At 37.3% G+C, this 22415-nt stretch overlaps 1 protein-coding gene and 1 long non-coding RNA gene across 7 annotated transcripts in view; one reads left to right on the forward strand and one right to left on the reverse strand.

Moving 5' to 3' along the window:
- The window catches only part of KDM4C (lysine demethylase 4C), a 304885-nt gene extending 282904 nt beyond the window's left edge, over positions 1-21981 (forward strand). For all 6 annotated transcript variants that reach the window (XM_021380224.1, XM_021380223.1, XM_021380227.1 and 3 more), the window contains 3 exons: positions 11126-11245; positions 18311-18403; positions 20938-21981. In XM_021380224.1, coding sequence (XP_021235899.1) covers positions 11126-11245; positions 18311-18403; positions 20938-21114 — 390 coding nt within the window. In that variant the 3' untranslated portion in view covers positions 21115-21981. The remainder of the gene's footprint in view (positions 1-11125; positions 11246-18310; positions 18404-20937) is intronic.
- LOC110389568 lies at positions 10801-13361 on the reverse strand. Its single transcript, XR_002433299.1, has 2 exons — positions 12943-13361; positions 10801-11153 (listed from the first exon to the last, which is right to left on the reverse strand). It is a non-coding gene; the product is annotated as an uncharacterized LOC110389568 (long non-coding RNA).

The following is a 22415-nucleotide window of genomic DNA, read 5'->3' on the forward strand; positions in this document are numbered from 1 at the left end:
CACCATTATCAGAAAAGGGAGGAATAGGACTATTTAGAACTCTGACAGCTGAAGTACATCACTGAAATTATCAAGAAGGCTACAACTTTTCAGAGTGTGCATCTAAACTTCACAGAGCCCAAAATTATTACCTTCTCCATTCTCTGTAATAAATTCAAGCTCATTTTAGTTAGTAGTATCTGAAGGAAGACCTGCCAGTATAATAGTAATGTAATTTGAGAAGCTATTTAAAAAAAGACTTTTCTCACTCAGAGACTTTCTTTGCAATTCTCTACCTCAGTCCCTGCTGACAAATGCTCACTTTTCACCTCTACCAAATTATGAAATGAAAGCCTCAGTAACTCATGACCTACACTCTAACATATACGTATACTGTGTGCATAGGCTTGCCAATTATCTTTTCTTTCTTAGTGAATACAGACTTACTGATACTCTGAATGATCCTTTTTAGCTTACATGTCTTCCAGGGGTCTGAAGCTGCATAGGCATCTATTATCTTGGAAGTTGCCCAAGACGAGGTGAACTGATTGCAGCATAGTATAGGTGTAGGGGTAAGGCTGAATACAGATTGTCCTGAGGATATTATTGTAAGACTGTTGAGAGACAGAACAAATTTGCTTCATCCTCCTTTGGGATACAGAACCAATGGGATTTTGCTGAGCAGTTCTTCAGAAATGATTTACTCTACAAGCAGGCTGAAGGGAACATCAGTTTAAAACTGCAGTGTGCTGTTATGTTGGTGAGATTTTTTGCATGTGTTGGGAAGAAAAGGTAATGCTTCGGGGCCGTTGAATGTCGGTGCTTGGCATGTAGCTTCAAGAAAAAAGTCCTACTTCTTTACTAGTGACATTATCCATCTGTGACAAGCGGCTTTCAGTGGTGCAATAAATGCTGGGATAGCTCAGAAAAAAGGTTTTTTTCCTTCATTTCTAAATCTGTTTGGAAAATGAGGTCTGTGGAAGGAAAGAACAATTAGAAAAACTTATAAAGATCAGACAGAGATTTGGAGCTCAAGATTATGTCTACAGGAGTGTGGACTGATCAAGTGTTGACACTTAATGAGCTTCTCAATTTCTGTATGTTAGTACATGTGTGGCAACTGATTTTGAACCAATGTACTGCTTGAACAAGTGACATTTGTGACATGAAATAGTGTGTTGACAGTATGTTGATGTCCACTTAGAAAAATAGAGGGCTTGTTTCTGGCCCTGGTAGTCTCAGAAGGATGCTGTGTCCTACAGATCAGACTTGTGTAACTTTTTCTCCATAAACCTTGTCTGGCATTATAAATGTCAGAACTCCTGACTGACTTAAAGTAGTTTCTTTTCTGGGTTTCCTTTCTCTTTTTACTTCTCTTGCCTACCTGTTCAAATCAAAACCTTAGATAGTAATGCATACCTTCTTCTTTTTATCTGTGAAAACTCCATTAAATTTCTGATAGAGAATAATAGAATATTGTTCACTTTTATTATACAGACATTTAAACTGCAGAGAATGGCTAAGGAAATTAAAACATTTGAATTGATACTCATTCTATGCAATCTTCAGATACTTTGGATATGCTCCACTATCACCAGCACCTGTAATTTCTGAGAACAGAAAGGATAAAGAATGAGAGGATACATCATATTTGATATAAACGTAGTCAAGAATTTCTCAGAACTAGGTGCATGATGTAGGAAAAGAGATACAATTAATTATAACAGGTTAAGCAACTTTTTAAATTAATTTCTTGAGACAGCATTGAGTCTGAGCTAAATGCTGCGCTACTCATGTTCAGCTCATCAATTATAGTTTTTTCAACATTGTAAACATATCTGCTATATTAGGTGAACTTACTACTCAGCAGTTTTTATGATGTGAACATTGGCAGACACATCTGAAAAATTCTGGAAAGTGAGTTTGAAAGCCATGTGAAAGATCTCTGTGGAGGAAATTTGGATTTCTTTTCCTGGTTAAATAAATCCATAAAAATTATGCAGAATTTTGAATTCTGATTTGTTTTAAAATTGTTTAAAATATGTCAAAAAGTTACACATATATATATGCATATATGTTCTGGAAAACTTATTTCACTTTCATCTGAGAAATTCAGTTTAACTTTTTAAGTGTGAACTTCTGCACTTGATTTGCAAGTGCTGGTACAAATTATGTTGTGCTTTACATATACAAGTCATTTTTTTGTGTCTTCTGAATACTAAAGGTAATGAATTTCTGTTTCTAATACCGTGATTTTAGTAAGTTGAAATCAAACTCTGAAAAGTAGAGGAGAGGTACCTTCCAAGTGGAGGCTTTCATTCCATCTTGTAACTCTTGAAGCTGCAGAGAATTAAAATATGCAGTAGCTTATTTCTAGTGTGAAATTTGTTGTACAGTATTGTAACTGTACGTACTGTAACTATTGATGTAACTGAGATATTTTCACTTTATAATAGAAAACAAGTGTTTTTTCTTTGGTTTTTGCTTTTTCTTAGTTTCCTTTTACAGTAGAAAGATAATAGATAAGCGTAAGAATTGATTATAGAATAGATTAAGGGCAAATTAATCCTTAAAATGTAAGTATAATCTTTATACAATTTCCTGTGTATAATGTCTATTCCACTTTCTAACAGAATGCTTTACAGAACCTTATCAATACAGAACTTACATGAATTGATGATAATGTCACAGCTGAGCAGAAGAAACAAAATGGAAGATATTCTATTACTTTGTCGTTTAAGATTAAATGGCTGACTTTGCTGTGAAGCAGCTGAGAAACAGAAATGTATTGAAATGTTTATTGTGTTTGCAAAAGTGATTGTCTGTCCATACCCAGCACCATGGTGACCACCACCATGATGAGCATGTGGGCCACAATAAAGAATCTGGAATCAGGTAGGAATCACAGATCAAATGGGAATCTAGGATGAGGGAGCATCATTATTTGCCTTTCCAACTTTTTTCTGAGGTAACCAATAATTGTAGAATTTTCTTATCTAGCAATGTACCCTATTTGTTGAATATTTCAGAAGTAGATTATTTACCACCTTGCCATGTGTGTTATACTGGAGGTAGAAAATAACAGCCGGAACAGAATATAGAATCCTCATAGTCCTCTGAATGCAGTGGATTTACTAGGAAGTTTAAGCCTTTAGATCGTTATTGTCTCCAGTTGTGTGCTCCCCAGGAAAAGAGAGATGTGAACGTAGTGGAGAGAGTACACCAAAAGGTCACCAAGATGATGAGCATCTTTCCTACAATGGATGACTGGGAGAGCTGGCACTGTCCAGCCTAGAGAATAGAAGGCTGAGGGCAATTTTGTTGATGTATGCAAATACCTGAAGGGTGCAGAGACGACCAGGCTCTTTGCAGTGGTGCCTAGTCTCCATATAAGAGGCAGTGGGCACAGACTGAAATGCAGGAGGCCTCTCCTGAACATCAGGAAACGCTACACTTTTATTTTTCCTTTTTGATTTGGCATTGACTGAGCAATGGCACAGGCTGTCCTGAGAGGCTGTGGAATCTCCCTCCTCAGAGATCTTCAAAACTGCCTGGACATGGTTCTGGGCACCCTTCTCTGGGTTTCCCTGTATGAGCAGAGGGGTCAAAGCATTTTATGATTCTTTCATATATGTAATATGTGTGGCCAGGAAAGTAAGTGGATACGGTAGGATTCATATAACTGTTGCAAAGTTTCTCCAGTGCACAAAGGAGACCGTGTACTTCATTCAAGCTCAGTCAGTCAGGTACTCTGACGTGCTTGCCAATTTCACCTTCCCACTGCTCTTACAAGGCAATGAGTTTTGTTTCATAGAGCATTTTGTACAATAGAGCATTTAAGACTTCCTTACCATCCTTTGTTCAGCACTTCATTGTGATGCCCAATACCACTGTGGACATTCTAAGATGTGTTCTGTATGAGGAGCTTGGATTGTAATCTTTTGGGCAATTCTGCATCTCTTAGCATTATTCATGAATTTGTGTAATTGCTGAAAGACTGCTGAATGGTTGAAATAGTAAATTTCTAAGCTATATATAAAGTTAAAAAAAAATTTTGTTGTGTTAAGAAATGCATGAGTGCATGATTCAATTTGACTTCTAGTTTCCCTTTAGTGAAAAAATATATTCATTTTGTAAGAGGAGAATCAGCAACATTTTAAGGGCAACATAATGTGCATGAGTTCAAAGTATTTTTATACTATGTGGTCTGTGATCCAATGCTAAATTTGTTGAATTACAGTAACTATTCTGTTAATCTGGTGATTTCATTGAATTTATACCAATTCAAAACCAGAATTGCACTCCTGGGAATCAGGCCTGCTCTTTCAAATGCTAATGCACTGTGCAAATTGCTGTTCCTGTTTAGATAAAATTCTGACTGTGGCAAATTAGCTACCACTATCCTTTTCATTCAAATTGTCTTGGAACGTATGAAACCTAATTTTGTGTTTCTAAAAATTTGCATGAGTACTGTATACTATCAGTTTCTCAAAGAAAAACAGTTTGACAGTCTTTTGACATCAGCAGTTGATTTCAGAGAGTTTCTATGGTTTTTTGTCTTCACTTCCGCTTTAATAGCGTTGGTAGATATATTCTCTGTTTTCAGCTGCAGTATGTTATTTGTCTCTATGACAAGCTTTTCTAAATCTGAGGTGCTAGTTGTAATCACATTGGTCATGCTCCTTATAAAACAATTACTGGTAAGCATGACTGTGGGAGCTTAATCGCTAGCACTAAACTTGAAAGTTAGCGTTAGCTGAAATAGCGTAAGCAGAGGAGACAACTTGTATTAAGTGCCTTTGCAGAATGGTCTTGGGGACATTTCAGCTCTGTCGTCAGGACTGAGCAGAGGTACAGGGAAGGCACCTTTTGTGCTCTGCCACGGAAGCCTTGTTCTCTTGAGGGTTTGTACAGCAAGAGCTAACTCTTAATGACAGTTTGTTCACCACATGTTCTGTTCTTCTGCACTCCTTCCTGTTGAAACAGTCTTCATACATTAGTGCAGAGAGGGCAATCTCACGGCAGGTATCCTACTAGCAATGAATTGGGTTAGTAAATTAAATTCAGTTCGTAATTTGAAATGGGAGAATTTAGATGGGACTGCTGCAGTTCAACCAGAGACAGTGGGAACATCATTTCTGCACAGTAGCCCAGTGGTTAGGCTGAGGTTGTTCATAGAATCATAGAAATAGGTAGGTTGGAAAAGACCTGCAAGATCATCCAGTCCAACCATCCACCTACCACCAATAACCCCACTAAACCATGTCTCTCAACGCTATATCTAATCTATCTAATCTATCTTCATACTTGTTTCATGTTGATATTCTGGGAATGAGAAATCCACCTGAAGTCTTACCGGTGAAAATAAGATGTAGTGAGTATGCTTTGTCTGTGTTGTCAGAAGTAATGGTTTCCACTGAAGTTTCTAAAATTCTGCTATTAATGTCCATTTTGCTATGAAATAAATTTCAGTTCCTCCAGAATAAGAGGGGAGAAGTGTTGGTTATCAAGTTCTGGAGGCTGTGGGTAAATTTCAAGTTATTTTTTCAGAAACCAGGTAATTTTTAATGTAAAAGCTCAAATGAGATAGTATTTCAGCATTCTCCATGCTAGTAGTTGATAGAGATAAGTTAAGAAGGAGATGATAAGAGATGGACAGTTTCACAGTTTGATTTTAACAGTGTATAGGAATTTACAAACACAAATTAAGTGTTAATAGGTAAAATAAAATTGAGATAACCAGAATAGGAAGGCCAAGCTTATTGCAGTTAGAGAGTCTGATTTAGCTATAATGCATCTTTTCAGGATCTGTTTCTCTTTGATCTTTGAAACTTTGGGGCTAGATTATCTGCTTTCAATCTTCCAGGAGGAGGATTAGAATATTGTACCATGGCCCCTATGAATGAGAGATGGAAGAATACATGAAGGATATGTATCGTCTGGCACAGTAGAGGTTGAAGCCAGGCTGCTGCTTACCTCTGTCTTTGGCCATTCCTTCTCAACAAGTAGCATGACAGCAGCATAGTGGGATTCAAGAGCCTTCTGATACAGAAGGCAGCAGCACAACAAAATTGATTCATATGCAGCCTTCATGTAAGGCTGCAGTTGACTGATTGGAGTATGTCTTCCTGGAAGGTTTTGATGTCTTCTGGTATAGAAATAATGAGTAACTTCAAAGTACAAAAATATATTCATCTAAACTAATTAATACAAATATTTTGCATTGTCAAGCTTTGAGCTAACAGTTAAATTGTCTTCAAATCGATAGCATCTGGGAAGAATAATGCCACCAGATTCTGTGTATATTTTTAAAAATCCCATACTATTCCTTTACCAGAAATCAAAATTACTAATACAACTTATGTATATTTCATTCTTTTGCTGCGTTACAGAATCATACAGCAAAAATAGTATTATAAGTATGTGATTGATAGTTCACAAAACCTGTTGCAAGAGCCACATGTACCCACTTTAGCCCTGAGTTGTTCATATCAATTATAGTGCCACTGGTATTTCACTAGAATTTTAATAAACAATGAGGCATTTTGTGCTTTGTTTCTAAAACAAAGCAAATCAGCAAACAAAGCACAAAAATGTCAAGAAGATGGAGAAATTTTTGCTAAGTGACATTGAGGAAAATGCTGTGATTAAAATACAATTTAAACAAACAAAAATATTTTATTTAGAATGCAGTCTAAAGCGTAAAGATTTGAAAAATATCAGAGTTCAGCACTGTGCCTGCTAGTTAAACAGATAAGCAATTCTATTCGTGTTGAGGAAAATAAAATTGGAGTTGCTGAGGTTCATGTGATAGGAATGACTCAGGAAGTAAAGAGGTGTCCAGCTGGTTATGTTTCCTGTCATGGTTAATGCTTGTTTACAGTTTGATGCTCCGCATTGTGTGGATTTTGTAGAAATACCCTAATGGGAAGTGCGTAGAAGAAAGTTATGCGTATAGCAGCCTTTAAAATGTTTTAACAAGATGCAGAAGAATTAATGGTTCAGAGCAGAAAGAGGCTATTCTGTAAGAAAGGACATATCTAGTAAAAAGTACTAAGTTATACCAGTTCATATATGCAAACCTTGGTTTTGTGAAACAGTGAAGCTGAAAACAATCATTGCTTATTCATACAGGCTGGTGGTGAATATGAGTAAATTTAAAGAGTGAACTACTCACAGATGATATTCCCATTTTATAATGTATAAAACAGATTGATTTTGTTTTTCTTCAATGCCTTTACGAATTTGGGGGTTTATTTTTGTAAACAATGAAAAATTGTTATCTTCCTTTTCTATTTATATATGCCTGAATTTTTAGGGCTATGTTCAGGTCTCCAGTAATATTAATCAGCTGGAGAGGTTGTCACTTACTGATTGGAAATGTATTTTACATGTCAATATTTAATTTTCCTCTTCCTTACTAAGCTCACTGTAGGAGCACAGTTGTGAAAAATAAGTTTAGTAGTCTCCTTCAGACAATGTCTTGATCTGATCAAGATGAAAATTGATCTCCTTCATCCTGATCGAAGTTCCACAGAATGTTCATGCAGAAGTATGAGTGGAAGGCAATATGCAGTTCTTAAAACAAGACGTACTGATAGAGGTTGTCAGCTGGGGGGTTCAAATCAGAGACCTTCATCACTGTATCCTCTCTTGAATCAGGGAGGATCACATAGTCAAAATAAATAACAAAAGCCAGGTGATCTGATGAAGTTGTCTCCTGATTTGAAAAAACAAATATTGGCATTTTGTCATTTTGAACGTGATTGTTTTCCAGCAACATTTTAAATGTTAGACTATTGCTAGGTTTATACCTCCTCTAAATGATGCCATATGGGCATTTTCCCTTTTTTCAAATAAGTTCTAGAGATAAAATCACCAATGTTATTGCAGTGGTTTGAAATATAATGTTTACTTTTTTGGCTGTGATCTTACTGTTTTAAGTGAAGGGAGTTAATTGACCCTTCTCTACCAGTCACATGCCACATTCACCTAAGACTAAATCAAGTTTGGAAGGATTTGATTCCAGTTAAGCTCCTGAAAGATCAGACGTGCTTTAAGCTGGCAGTTGAAAGGCAGAATGTTGTACAAGCTTATGAAAAACTTTTTGTGATGCTAGATTCTAGAGCAATTCTGAACATCAGAAATATTTTTGAGAGTGTCTGTTTGAGTTTTTAAGCCTGAAAAAAAAATCAGATTTTTAAACAGAAAAGAAAGATTTTGAAACTGTTATTAAATGATGCATTGCAGTCTTTAGGTCTTTTTCATTCAACTGCTGTATTCCTCAAACTTTTTTCCCCAATAGGTGCTAATATATTCTATGTCAGCTATGCTCTATTTTCCTTTCTATAATTTTTTTCTCTATCTAGCTTTCTGTCAGACCAGAGTCTCAGTAAATTAACTTTGGCTGATGTCTGTAGTCACAGAATAATTTCATCATTTCCTACTGCAATCTTTACATGAAAAACTACAGTATCCTTTCTACTATCAATTTAACTTTCCAGCTTCTTTAAGCCAGTCAGTGCCTGAAGATATGAGCCACACCTGTCGAAAATGACTTGCTCAGTAGCACTGAAATTTAGCCTTGCTGACTTCAGGAATCATGCAATTTAATTTTGTGTTTCCTTTGAATTCACTAAATGTAGTTGTTTTCAGTGTGGCTACTTTGAATAAAACATAGAAGAATCTAAGGCTCTTAGATTTTTATAATTTCCAAAATAATTGCTGAATTTGAAATAGCTGAATTCATACCATAATTGCAAAGAAAAACGTTGTCAAAATCAAACTGTAGTTATCCAGGAGATATATGTTTCTGACAGTTTTGGAGAAGCCTCAGTAGTTCTTAAACTCATCTTAGATCTGTTCTTTCTAGCCTTGATTTAGGAAAGCCTTCTAAACATATCTTTTGAATTTTTAAAATAAATTCAGATACTTTCTCCAAGTGTCAGTGGCTGCAATTCAGATTATTGGAATCTCACAACATTTCTCAGTTCATGGTTTCAAATGCATGCTCCTGGGGCAGACTTTCTCTCTCTCATTTTTTCTTAATTTCTTAGTGTTGGTTCGCGTTTGTTCTTCTATTCAGTTGGTATCAAACGTCACCATCCTGACACTGCAACTAGATTTAGGACTTACAGATATTCTGTTCAGCTTTTATGAACCAAAGTATTGTTCAATCACTGTGGTAAAAACAAAAGGATATCAGGGGAAACAAAAATGTAGGAAAATTTCTAAGTGATGGTGTTAGGCATAAAAAAACGTTATTTCAGTTTATCTTTCCAACATTTATTACTAATGGATTGCTTACTGTTTTAGTTCAATGCATGTCATGAATATCAAAATACGTGTTTCTAAAGTTGGAAAATACATCCCATTTAAAAAAAAGTTTTGGAATTCTTATTCTCTAGTTGTTTTTTTTTGTAAAGAAATTCCTCAAATATCTGTGAACTTAGAATGCGTGAGGCTGTGTCTGAAGTGTATGTTACTTACATCTGGCTTAGGAGAGTGTTCAGAGCTCACCATATCTTATGCCCAGCTTTTCATGATACAACTGAGAAGAGTGAGGTTGCATTTTCTTAGTTTTGGCAGCCTGAAAAATAGATCTGATCATGCCCTCATAAGAAAACAATGAGAATTATTTTTATGGTAAAAAGGTAGAACCTTTAAAAAATCTGTGTAATACAAGGGAAGTTAGGAACTGCTGGCAATAATCAGCTCAAATGTTTTAGTATGGGTTTCCCAATTGTTGTTCCATAAAGTAATATGGTTATATATGTGAGGAATGGGTTTGTGTCATAATTCCAGTGCTCCTTAGTTATTTGCATGGAAACTGTTAATTTTATGAGCAATTCCATTAGCCATCCTAGAGAAGCTGTGAGACTTTTTTCTTCTGTAAGATGCAGAGGGAGCAATTCATAGTAAGCTTTTGTTCTTGGAAAATTGGTGTTTGGCTTGACGTTGTTGTTAGATTGATTGTTTTAAGGAAATGTGCTATATTCCATTATGGCTTTTAAAAGTTTATTTCAAGACACTTTGCCAAGACTTTTTTTTTATTGTTATTTTTTATGCTTCAGCAATAGATAAGGGAGAAGTATAATAATGTTATTGAGCATCTTCACAGTCATCACCAAGGAGAAAAACTTTCTCCTGTGCTCTTCCTCTGGAAACACTGAAAAGGGCAGTATTGGAATGCTGTCTCCAACCCCAGACGTGGGTGAACCCACTGGCTATATGGTGATACTAGAAGGATACATCATTCTGTGTCTGTGACAAAAGTCCTTGCCGTGCAAACGTGTATGATATGTTTCAGAGCTGTCCCCTTGGAGAGCTCCTGAGGGACGATAGAGACCGACAGCATTGTCATCTGTTCTGCAGGAACGTGTGTTTCTGCAAAAGCCCAGCTTTATTCTGCGTTTCTCATGAGATTAATCAATTTCATGGATATATGTGATTAAAAACAATTTATAAAGACTGAATTGGGCTAATGCAGTATTGTAACAAGATAATACTCCAGTAAGGATTGCTGTAGTGTATTTTTGCTCCCATGTTTTAAGTTCTTTGTCATAATCCCTGGCCTCAGTTAGAAGAGCCAGGTGAGCCCAACAATACATTTTTAGAAATTATTCAATGTAAATCTGAGACTGAAAACAGTCAGTGTTTCTCCATCAGCTATGCAAAGAACTCATTGACATTCTCACCGTTTATAGCTTGATCTATAACTGCATGTTTCAGTCAGCAAAGTTATCATCTAGCAAAAATGTGCTGCAATTAACAAAACATGAGTTATTTGAATATGTAAAAGAAATTGTTGCACATATTCAATTCCTCTTTAGTGATCTTTATTTTCAATGTGTGACAGAAATTAATTTGGGGAAATGTATCACAGTTGCTGATAGCTATCTGATTTATGCATATGTTGCCTTGCCAGTGCAGCATCAAGCTGTTAAGAGAGTTTCTTTGGTCAGTATTTCATTTTCATAAAGGCTAACTGTATCTTCTGTTAGCCCATTAGCAGGAGTATAGAACTTGAAACACACATGGTAATAAATCTTCTCCAATTATCACGTTGTAAGAAGCAGCTCACTGGTAATTTCAGAGTGTATCAGCTCACTCCCTGACGTGAGAATCCATCCTTCTTTGTAAATAGAGCAGAGATTGCCTAAAGCTGGGCCCACCTGCAGAGGGAGAGGTTGTTCAAGTGAAGTGGCCTGATGGAAAGCTGTATGGTGCAAAGTATCTGGGAACAAACACAGCTCACATGTATCAGGTGAGTGTCTATATTTATTACCTGACACCTATTTTTGAGATGTCTTTATTGCTTATTCAGCTGTAGCATTGGAGTGGCAGACCACAACTTTAAAGCTGCAGAAAGCTGAAGTATGGTCTAAATTGTAACTGCTAAATCCTTTAAACTAGTGCATAATGCTGTCTAAAACATTAACTAGTACTGTACTTTCTTCCAAGTTGAGGTTTCACCTGATCTTAGGAAATAAAAAAATTGGTTATTTAATAGAACTCAATCAGTAGTCTTCATTTTATAAGGTGACCAAGCAGAATATTAAGAGAAACAGTTACTTTTTTCCAAGTTATTTACTTGTTATCTCCAAGTCAGTTATTTATTTATTTGATTTCAGGTAATTACATTATTAATGAGATAAAATCTGTTATTAGTCTATGACCACAATGAGCCCCAGGCATTTTGTGTAAGGATGGAAGGAAAGACAGTAAAAAGAAGAGTGAAAATAGCTCTACTTTCATTTGTGGCAGATACTTCTGAATTAATTAACACATAATCTAAGGAGCGTTTTATCCTTAGCAAAGGCAAAGTGAAACTAAACACTGCAGCTTTAAAAGCTTTTTAGGCCAAAAAGCTGACTTCTGATTTCAGAGACACAATAATTGCTTTTTTTTCGTACTTGCATTTGAGAAAAAATCAGTCAGCAGCTTTGAGTACCCAAGTGAATGGTAGAAACTGCAATAAAACAATCACAATAATGATAGTACTTCTGGAAGAATGAGAATCTAGGTACATTTCTTTTATATATATATAATCATTTTCACTTATGTAACTCTTTTCATCTGAAGGCTTCACATTACTGTACAAAAATGGCAAATTTGCTATTATATCTGTAGATAAATTAAGGCACAGGGAGGCTAAATGATATGCTGCATTGACCTTCTCAGTTTGTGAATGACTTGCAATCAAACTCAGGTCCTCAAATGCCTGATCCCTTGAGTTAGTCTCTAAATTTTACTGCTTTGCTTCTATTTAGAAGATGTATTATTTTGTGAAGGTGAAAAGTTTTTAAAAAAATACAAAGATTATTGTTCTATAGTAACAGTAATCTTCTAATCATTTAATATTCAACAGTTGGTCTTCTAAGGAATACTGTGATATTAGATTAATGTGGCTGTTTAAAACTGAAATAGCAAAAGTTAGCTTTTTACCTTATTTTGGACCTCTTAGGCAACATGATGGAAACAGTATAATTAATGGAAAATGGACTAGCATAAGGAGTTAGTAAGGTTTGCAGTTCCTCAGCATAGCAATTATAGGCTTATTAAACTTAGAAAAAAACAGTAAGATCATCAAATTGTCAAGCCATCACCACCATGCCCACAAAACTATGTCCCTAAATGCCACATCTACGCATTTCATGGACACCTCCAGGGACAGTGACTCTACCACTTCCCTGGGCAGCCTCTTTCAATGTCCAACTACACCTTCTGAGAAGAAATTTTTCCTAATATCTGACCTGAAATTCCCCTGGTGCAACTTCAGGTCATTGCCTGTCATCCTGTCACTGTTACTGGGTAGAAGAGTCTGACCCCCACCTTGCCACAACCTACTATTAGGTAGTTATACAGAAAGGTAAGGTCTCCCCTGAGCCTTCTCTCCTCCAGACTAAATATTCCCAGTTCCCTCAGTGTCTCCTCATAAGGCTCATGCTCCAGAGCCCTCACCAACTTTGTTGCCCTTCATTGGACACACTCCAGGGCCTCAATGTCTTCATTGTAGTAAGGGGCCCAAAACGAACTCAGTACTCGAGGTGTGACCTCTTCCCTGCCGGCTCGTCTTACGGCACATGGGGACAGCCTGTTCCTGTGCATTTATGACTGAATCATAGAATAGAATCATAGAATCCTTTGAGTTAGAAGGGACCTTTAAAGGTCAGCTAGTCCAACTCCCCTGAAATGAACAGGGACATGCACAGCTAGATCAGGTTGCCCAGGGCCTCACCTTGAAAGTCTCCTGGGATGGGCCCTCAACCACATTTCTAGGCAACCTGTTCCAGTGCCTCACCACCCTCACTCTAAAAGACTTTTTCATTATATCTAACCTAAATCTATCCTCTTTAAGCTTGAAACCACTTCCCATTATTCTGTCACCACAGACCCTGCTGAAGAGTCTGTCCCTTTCTTTCCTGTAGCTCCCCTTTAGATACTGAAAGGCTGCTATCAGGTCACCTCGGAACCTTCTCTTCTCCAGGCTGAACAGCCCCAGCTCTTTCAGCCTGTCCTCATAGGAGAGGTGTTCCATCGCCTGGATCATTTTGGTGGTCCTCCTCTGACCACACTCCAGTAGATCTGTGTCTCTCCTGTACTGAGGACTCCACATCTGGATGCAGTACTCCAGGTGAGATCTCACCACTGCAGAGTAAAGGAGCAGGATCAGCTCCCTTGACCTGCTGGCCACGCTTCTTTGATGCAGCCCAGGATACGGTTGGCTTTCTGGGCTGGACATGGCTGGCTCATGTCCAGCTTCCCATCCACCAGTACCCCCAGGTCTTTTTTGGCAGGGCTGTGCTCAATCCTTTCATTGCCCAACTTGTATTGGTAGTGGGGGTTGCCTCGACACAGGTGCAAGATCTTGTATTTGGATTTGTTGAACTTCATGAGGTTCACCTGGGCCCAGAGCTCAAACCTGTCTAGGTTCCTCTGGATGGCATCCCGTCCCTCTGGTATGCTGACTGCACCCCACAGCTTGGTGTCATCAGGAAACTTGCTGAGGCTGCAGTTGACCCCACTGTCAGTGTCACTGATGAAGATATTAAAGAGTGTCAGCCCCAGCACCAACCCCTGGGAGCACCACTCATCACTGATCTCCATCCAGACGCTGAACCATTCATCACCACACTATGGACTTGATCCTGCCACTAGTTCTTCATCCATTGAACAGTCCACTCATCAAATCCATATCTTTCCAATTTGGAGAGAATGATGTTGCGAGTTACTGTGTCGACGGCTTTACTGAAGTCCAGATAGATGACATCTGTGTCTTTTCCCTTGTCCACTCGTGCAGTGACATCATCATGCAGGATTTGCCCTTGATGAAGCCATGCTGGTTCTCCCATATCGTCTCCTTCTCTTCTGTGTGCCTTAGCTTAGCTTCCTGGAGGATCTGCTCCATGATCTTTCCTGACACAGAGGTGAGAGTAACAGGTTGGTAGTTCTCGAGGTCATCCTTTTTACCCTTCTTAAAAAGGAGCATGATGCCACCTTTATTCCAGTCACCAAGGATCTCACCTGATTGTCATGACTTTTCAAATATCATTGAGAGTAGCTTGGCGATTTGATTTCCTTCTTGAGGAGAATTCATTCTCCTGGACCACTTTGCCCTTCAGGACTGACTCTGAAGCAATTGTTACAACCAATGTCCTAAACAGTCTAAAGGCTGTCCTCCAAGTCCAAGGTAGCAGTTTTACAGCCTCCACTCCTGACTGCACCAAGGATGTAGAACTCCATCCATGATCACACTGCCCAAGACAGCTTCCAACCACTCCGTCTCCCACCAGTCCTTCTCTGTTCATGAACAGCAGGTCTGGCAGGGGGCTTCCCCTGTTAGACTCTCTTACCAGCTGTTTCAGGAAGTTACCATCCACACACTCCAGGAACCTCCTAGTTTGCTTCCACCATACTGTATTTTATTTCCAGCAAATGTCAAGTAAATTGAAGGTCCCCCATGAGAACAAGGGATGATGATTGTGTGACTTCTGTCAGCTGCTTGTAAAACACCTCATCTGTCTCTTCATCCTGGTTGGGTGTTCTGTAACAGACTCCCAGCAGGATGTCAGCCTCACTGGCCTTCCCTCTGATCCTTACCCATAGGGACTCAACCTTATTGTTCCCAGGATTGAGCTTTACAACACTGAAACACTTCCTGACATAGAGGGGCACCCTGCCAACTCTCCTTCCTTGCGTATCCCTCCTGAAGAGTTTATAGCCCTCCATTGCCGCAGCCCAGTCATTAAAATGATCCCACCATGTTTTGGTAATGGTGACTAAATTTTCTTGCTGCACAATGGCTTCTAGCTCTTCCTGTTTGTTGCCCATGCTGTGTGCATTGGTGCACACCAGTGCTGTGTGCATTGGTGAAGGTGCATTTCAGCTGGGCTATTGGTCTCACCAACAACCCTGGCATGTCACCCCTAGGCTCATCTCTAGCAAGCCTGCTTTTATTTGTTTTCCCCTATTGAGACAGGTGGATCTCATCTTTCTCCAGTAGCTTTGGTGCTGAATAAAACCCCCTCTGATAAAAAAAAAAAAAATTGAGATCTTCCTATGGTACCAGCCTCTTAACCGTGTGTTGAGCAGGTGGGTTTTCCTGTTCCTCACAGCATTTTTCCCTGCTACTTAAGGGGTTGAGGAAAACACTACCTGCACTCCCACTCCTTCAACTGACTGCCCCAAAACACTGAAGTTCTTTTGATAGACTTCAGGCTTCTCTGTTTGACCTCATCACTGCCTGCCTGATCTACCAGAATTGGATAATAATCGTTAGAGACTACTGTAAACTGCTTATAACTAAACAAACTTTTTTAACAAACTGGGGAAACAGTAAAGATTAGAGGGTGTCCAATTCTGCAGGCATTGCAGTCTGTAGGACAAGACTGTCAAACTTGACCACAGATTACAGGTCTGTGACATGCATGGTGCAAGACTAACTCCAAGACACATTAGTGGTGCTTCCTATTTATACACGATTTCCAACACAGCCTCCAGGACACATGCATACATGCACACTGTTCTCTAGATCTCTGTTGGACACTTGAGATTCTCATACCAAGAGAATCTCTTACTCTTTTGTGTTCTTATATGGTACCACAAAAGGAGAGACTGAAGAGGAATCTCTGAAACTACTGTCATCTGATACAACAAATCTGTTCTATTTGGATAAATCTGTGAATTGTCCTCATGTTCATGAGACATTTGTACAGAATGTGACAATGCTTGTGCATGCAGGAGCTATGACAAAATGTACCAGAATTTGTGTCATCTAGTTTAACATTTGCCACCGAGTTACCCCACACAATCCCCAAGCAGAGTTATACCCGCAAATAAAGTAGGTATTCATTTCAGATGAAATTGTTAATGAGGTCTACCTGTGTGATGTCATTAATAATGTAGGTATGATTGTTTTCAGTGTTTATTTTAGATTTTTATTTGAGATGATAAATTATTCACCCTATTGTTTTCTACAGTTTCCACTGATCCTTTAATCTTTGTTGTCTTCATGGAAGAAAATCTCACTGAGAGAATAACTCGGTATGCAGACACAGTAAAGCTGCAGAAGTGCAAATAAATTGCTTGATAAAATAGGCGATTGATGATGTAGTATATGCAGTCTGGAATAAATTTGAGTAATTGGAAACAATGGTTTTGTATTTTGCATGAATCACAAAACAACTGGAAGTCTTAGAGAAGTGCTTGTGTTTGTCTTTAACATTATGGCAAACACATTTCCAGTGCATTTCCATGCTGAATTGTAGCTGAAAACCTTCCAGTTGCAAAGGTTCAACATATTTCACCCAGCAAACATGCCAGATTCTGTGGTATGGTGTAGTCTCCTCCCACTTTACCCTACTACTGAAATAAGAAATCTTTGCCCATTAATTTTCTCATTGCATGGAACTAAGAGAATTTATTTCCTGCCTGATTCTTTCACTGGTGACACATAACAAGCATTTCCACAGATACAAAGCAAAAACATACTATGAAATGTATTATGCACTGAGGAGCAGAATAGCTGAAAGTCTGCTCACAAATAATGGTGAAAATAATAAAATAGCCATCGTTTATTTAAACAAGCTTAAGCCAAAGGGACCTTTAGGTTCCTCTAGAGTACCACTCTGACTTGGCCTATAGGGTTAGTATCAGGAACATAGGGGCAAAGGTGACTTCAGTGATTTCTTTACACATCTGTTCTCTGTGGAGTTTTCTTTGGATTTTAAATGCATTCTGAATGTGTGTGTCCTTTTTAAATTGCTTTTAAAGAGATCTTGCTTTTAAAGAAGTTCATAGTTCATAGACCTATACCCTTACTTTTGGCAATGGATATACTGTATTGGATTTTTCAGCTGTTAAAATTAATCTTACACTCTCAGTCAAGGCAAGGTTTTAATTTGAACCTACAAAACCCACTCCATCTACAACTTCAAATACATGATTTTTTAGATTTATCTATGATAATACTTTAATAATTTAATGTTTTTGTATGTATGCATTTGGACTTATTCTTCCAATATGAGTCTATTGTCATTCAAGTGGTATCATTAAATGGAGTGGGACTTCTTCTAACTTCTTGCCAAACTTTTAAGTACAGTTTCTGTAGGAACTAAAACTGCAGTCCGAGATAATAGCTGAGAGTCACAATTGGTAGATGAAGTATGAAAAAAAATCAGCAGCTACTGAAAAGGCATAAATGCTTCAAAGCCTCAGCATTTTAACATTCCCCACACCTAGTTACATTTCCTTTCTCATTTTCTGCTAACGGGGTTCATGTTGGATTAAATCTAAACCTAAGCATGATAAAGCTTTTCATCTTCTCAACAGAGCATTTTAAAGAAATTCCATCAGATTCAATAAAATTCTGTTAACTGCTATTTCCCTAGTTGTCACTCATACTTAGTTTCTTTTGACATCGTCTTCCTCAACCTTGAAGCGCAGGATGTTAAAATTAAATTTATTTATTTATTTATTGGAAGGGAAAAAAAAATGAGGCAAATTAAAATGACATGAAGACATTTTAATGCATCAGTCCTACAAAATGATTTTGTCTGTGTTGTTACTGCTCTGCATTCCTAATAAACTTTATTTTATTGTGTATGTGCCTGTGTTGATTTTGAAGTCTCTTTGCTTAGATATTATTTTTGTCTTACAAAGACTCTAGGAAATAACATTTTTTCTGGTTTCATCTTAATTTCACTAAAATAGCAAAATATTTATGTTCAAATCTTCTCTGTTTGCAGATTCATTTTTATTCAGATATCCCCAGAAACTTCCCAGAGTTAAATCTTGATTATTTTTTAAATACCCATTTTTTTTCACTTAGGTTGAGTTTGAGGATGGTTCTCAAATAGTAATGAAGAGAGAAGAGATCTATACTCTAGATGAAGAGCTTCCTAAGAGAGTGAAAGCACGTTTCGTGAGTATTTTCTGATAACTTCATGGTATTTATACGCTCAAAATGCCAATGATGCTATCCCTGGCTTTATTCTTACCTTTCATTTTAAACTGTACAAATTTGGCACAGCAATTAATCAGCACAAGTGCCAGTGAGAAGGGTTTGTTGTATTTCCAGTACAGGCAAATGCTGTTGTCAGACTTAATTCTTGTATCCTAAACATCTGTCAGGTCATGAGTAATATTTTACATTTTAAAATAGATAAATATTTTGTTCTTTCAGAATGCTTTTAAAATGTGTATACTTTTTTTAAAACTTTCCAAATTCTCAGAGCTTTGAGATTGTAAATGCTTTTCATTTAATAAAAATGCAGTTAACTTGTTCTAAGAAACAGAATGCCTGATTCGTCAAAACTCATTAATATCGCTGACAGGACTTACAGCATTTCACTGGTCTTCAGTTTAAAACCAAAGCCTCATTGTATTTTTCCAGTTTCTTGCGGTTCCAGACAACATCCACTGGTTAAGTACATGCCATTCAGAAAAGAGCTGAGGTTCCTAAGTAGCAGAAGTTTGAAAAAGGAAAGTTCTGCCATACAGATATTGGAGGAAACAAATCTGTCTTTGTCGCTAATGCTAGATGTTTGTGCAGTTCAATTCAATACTAATTCTGCTCAGAAATGCATTGTGCTCATCTCAAGTCTGTGTTCTAATTTAGTGTTCTTTGTTCAAAACTGCCTTGCAAGCTGAGTTACCTTTCTGAATCTAACACCAAAGCATAAAGATGCTAAATTCTTCTCATGAGAAGAAAAAATAATTCAGTATTGTGGGAAAAAAAATATAACTCTCTTATTAGAAGAATGAAGCTTTGAAAAGGAGAGCAGTGCACGGTGTACTTTTTCACTGCTGCGAGGAGGTGGGCTTATACACAAAACCTGCTCACACATCTGCTGTGTGACATTAATTTGATTTTTGAGAGCTGGGTATGTGGCATGGTTGGGGAATAATGTGTAGAGTGGATTCTTTGGGCATGCATCAGCTTAGATGAGTTTGGTGGACTAACATAGCATTACATATAGGTGCAGGTGAGTAAGGCCAACTTTTTTATGCTTCTTGCCTACTTGCACTTGCCGTCAGTGTCTCCTTTCAGTCAGTCCTCAACAGCTATCCCTTACATGGATGCCGTACATTTTAGGGCTGTGTCAACGGCAAGGATTGTCATAATGTGTGAATGGAGCAGGAAAGTCAGGGATAGAAGAGAGACACAGAAATCTGAGGCCATCAGTGAGCAATAATGAAATATTCCAAAAATTGAGACAATTTTTGGCCATTTATTTGTCCTAAGTGCAGACATCTTCCAGTGTCCTAGTTATCTAGGGTTAAGAAAGATGTCTTGGAAAATGTTAAATGAACCATCTGGATATATTCAATGCGTTCCTCGATGTGTTTTTCATTTTATTCAGAATGCAATTTGTTACTTTTTTTTTTTTTTTTTTTTTTTTTTTGTTAGGGAGACTACTTGTATAAAGCATCTATAATTAATTGCATGTCCCATAGAACAAAAACTGTTGCACTTCAGTAAGAATATCGTTATGGACATAACTGATTTCATGCTCTTTTTAAAATGGTATTTTTATAGTTCAGTACTTTATTTTTGCATTTGACACCATTCATTTTATACAAAAGTCAGATATAGGTTAAAAACACTGAATTTGATCAACTACAATGTCCAGTCTGTACACAGGCCTTTCCATGATTCCCCTGCTGTTCCTTCAGACTCTATGAAAAAGAGAATTAGTCCTAGAGGTATGCTTAACACTTCCTTCACCTCCTCGTGCTGAATGCAGTGCCAGTTAAAGACATTACTTCCCCTTCTTGAAATATATGACACCAATTTCTTCTAGCCAGTTTTTCCTAATTGTGGAAATTTTACCATAACTCCAGTAATAGAAGTTGGTCCCAAACTCTCTGCCACTGCTTTTTCCCAAATGGATTGCTGTTTGCCATCCTGCTTCTTTCTTACAATTGATTCTTTAAGTTTGCTGAGAAACAGCTGGAGTGCTGGTTCCAGCTTTTAGCAAATCTACCATTGCACAGGTTTGTTAACAGAAGTCTTTGAGGTACCTTGCATTTAAAGTATGTCTGAAAAAAACGTGGTGGATAATACTTGATAATGCTAGGAGTGAACCAACCCAACAATTGCGATACTTCTGTGTTGCCGTTTTGCACCTGAATGAGTGTGATTTTCTGAGTTCTGGATAAAACCAAACCTAGCTGGTATTAGTCACAGTTCTAAGGAACACTAAAGATCTAGAAAATTAATTTTTGTACATGCAAAACATGGGAAAGTAAAAATTATACTTGTGTATTTAAATTATATATTTAATATTTATACATTTTTCTATAAAAGCTCTGTTGTAACTGAATAATCAATCATGTAGTCAGTATCATGATGGTCTAGTGGAGTGTACCTGTATTTCCATGCAACTTCACTAAAATATATCAGAACATGATAGCGTGTACCTAGTCTTACGCGTATTTAATATCTGGTTTCAGTCTACAGCCTCTGACATGAGATTTGAAGACACATTTTACGGAGCAGATATTATCCTGGGAGAAAAGAAGAGACAGAGAGTACTGAGTTCCCGTTTCAAGAATGAATATGTGGACGATCCAGGATACCGCACCTTCTTAAAAAGCTCGTTCCAGAAGAAGTGCCAGAAGGGACAATAAAGAAAATAATGAAGAGACGAAGACAGGCAGAAAGACACACACACACACTGTGTTAGACCGGTTATAGCTGACTAAAAAGTCATGCAGCATTAGTTGCAATTGGTTTTGACTTAATTAAACACTTGGTTTTACAGTGAGCCAGTCTGTACATAAGCCTCGTCAGCTGAAGTGCTTGAGTTATTACTTCTTCAGTTACTATATTAAAGATTTTGTAATACTTTTCATTATGAAACTAGGAGGGAAAACCAAGTGAGAGTAAAATGGATTACACAGCAATAGACTGAAGAAAATTTTTGCTTGAAGTTAGTGGTAAAATTCTCTGTGAGTGATAGAAGATTCACAGTCAAAAGAGGAGATGCTTTAATAAACAGAGACAATTGCAGTGGCTCTTTTTTTCTGCAGATAGGGAAGGACATTAGATTTAATAATAGCAGTTTTTGTAAAACATTTTTAAAGCAAATACAAATGTGTATGGGATTAAGACAAAATCTGTACTTTGTACAGTGCTCTTATGTTTTTACATCACTACTGCTCTCAGTAGGGTTTGATGTGGACTCGACTGTTGACTTAAATATTTTTGGCTTTTCAGAAAGGTATCTTCAGCACAGTAATGATGTTTTGTACATTTTAAAGAGGCAGATTTCTGCAGTTATTTTTGAAGATGTTTCATAAGATCTATAAAAATAACTATTTGTAAAATATAATTTTCTTTCATTATGTGTATGAAAAATTAGAGTTTAAATATATATGCTTAACAGGCTAGTTTTGAACGAATATAAGATGGTCTTCCTTTTAAAATAATGGTCTATCATTGTAATAATATTTTAAACAAATATATAAATAAATAATTTCCTTTTACTTGCATCATTTTGTCTCTTGATGTGATTATCAATTCCAGTACCTCTGGTACCTAAAGGAAGGAGAAGCTTCACTCTCTGCAGCAGATGTTTAGTTTCCTGAACACAACACAAGCACATGACTTAGTATTCAAACAGTAACGTGATAAATACTTTAATTCCTTATCTCACTATTTCTCTTCAGTCCTTGGGATCCTGATCTTTTTGTGTGTTTCACAGAAAACAGCATGTCTGAGTGCATCTCCTGTCCATTTGTCTGAAACACTTCGGAATGTGAAACCAGAAGAGAGCTTCATCAAAATTATATCATCTGTTTCTAGTAAACTGGCCCATCAGCAGGATTTCTGACTTCCTGCCATGGGAAAAAAAGCACTCAAAATGCAATTTGAATCTGAGCACTGCTGTTTCTCGGGCTCTGTTTCCAATAAAAAAATAAAAAGCCAA

This window comes from Numida meleagris, chromosome Z (assembly GCF_002078875.1).
Source record: "Numida meleagris isolate 19003 breed g44 Domestic line chromosome Z, NumMel1.0, whole genome shotgun sequence".
Classification (NCBI taxonomy): Eukaryota; Metazoa; Chordata; class Aves; order Galliformes; family Numididae; genus Numida; species Numida meleagris.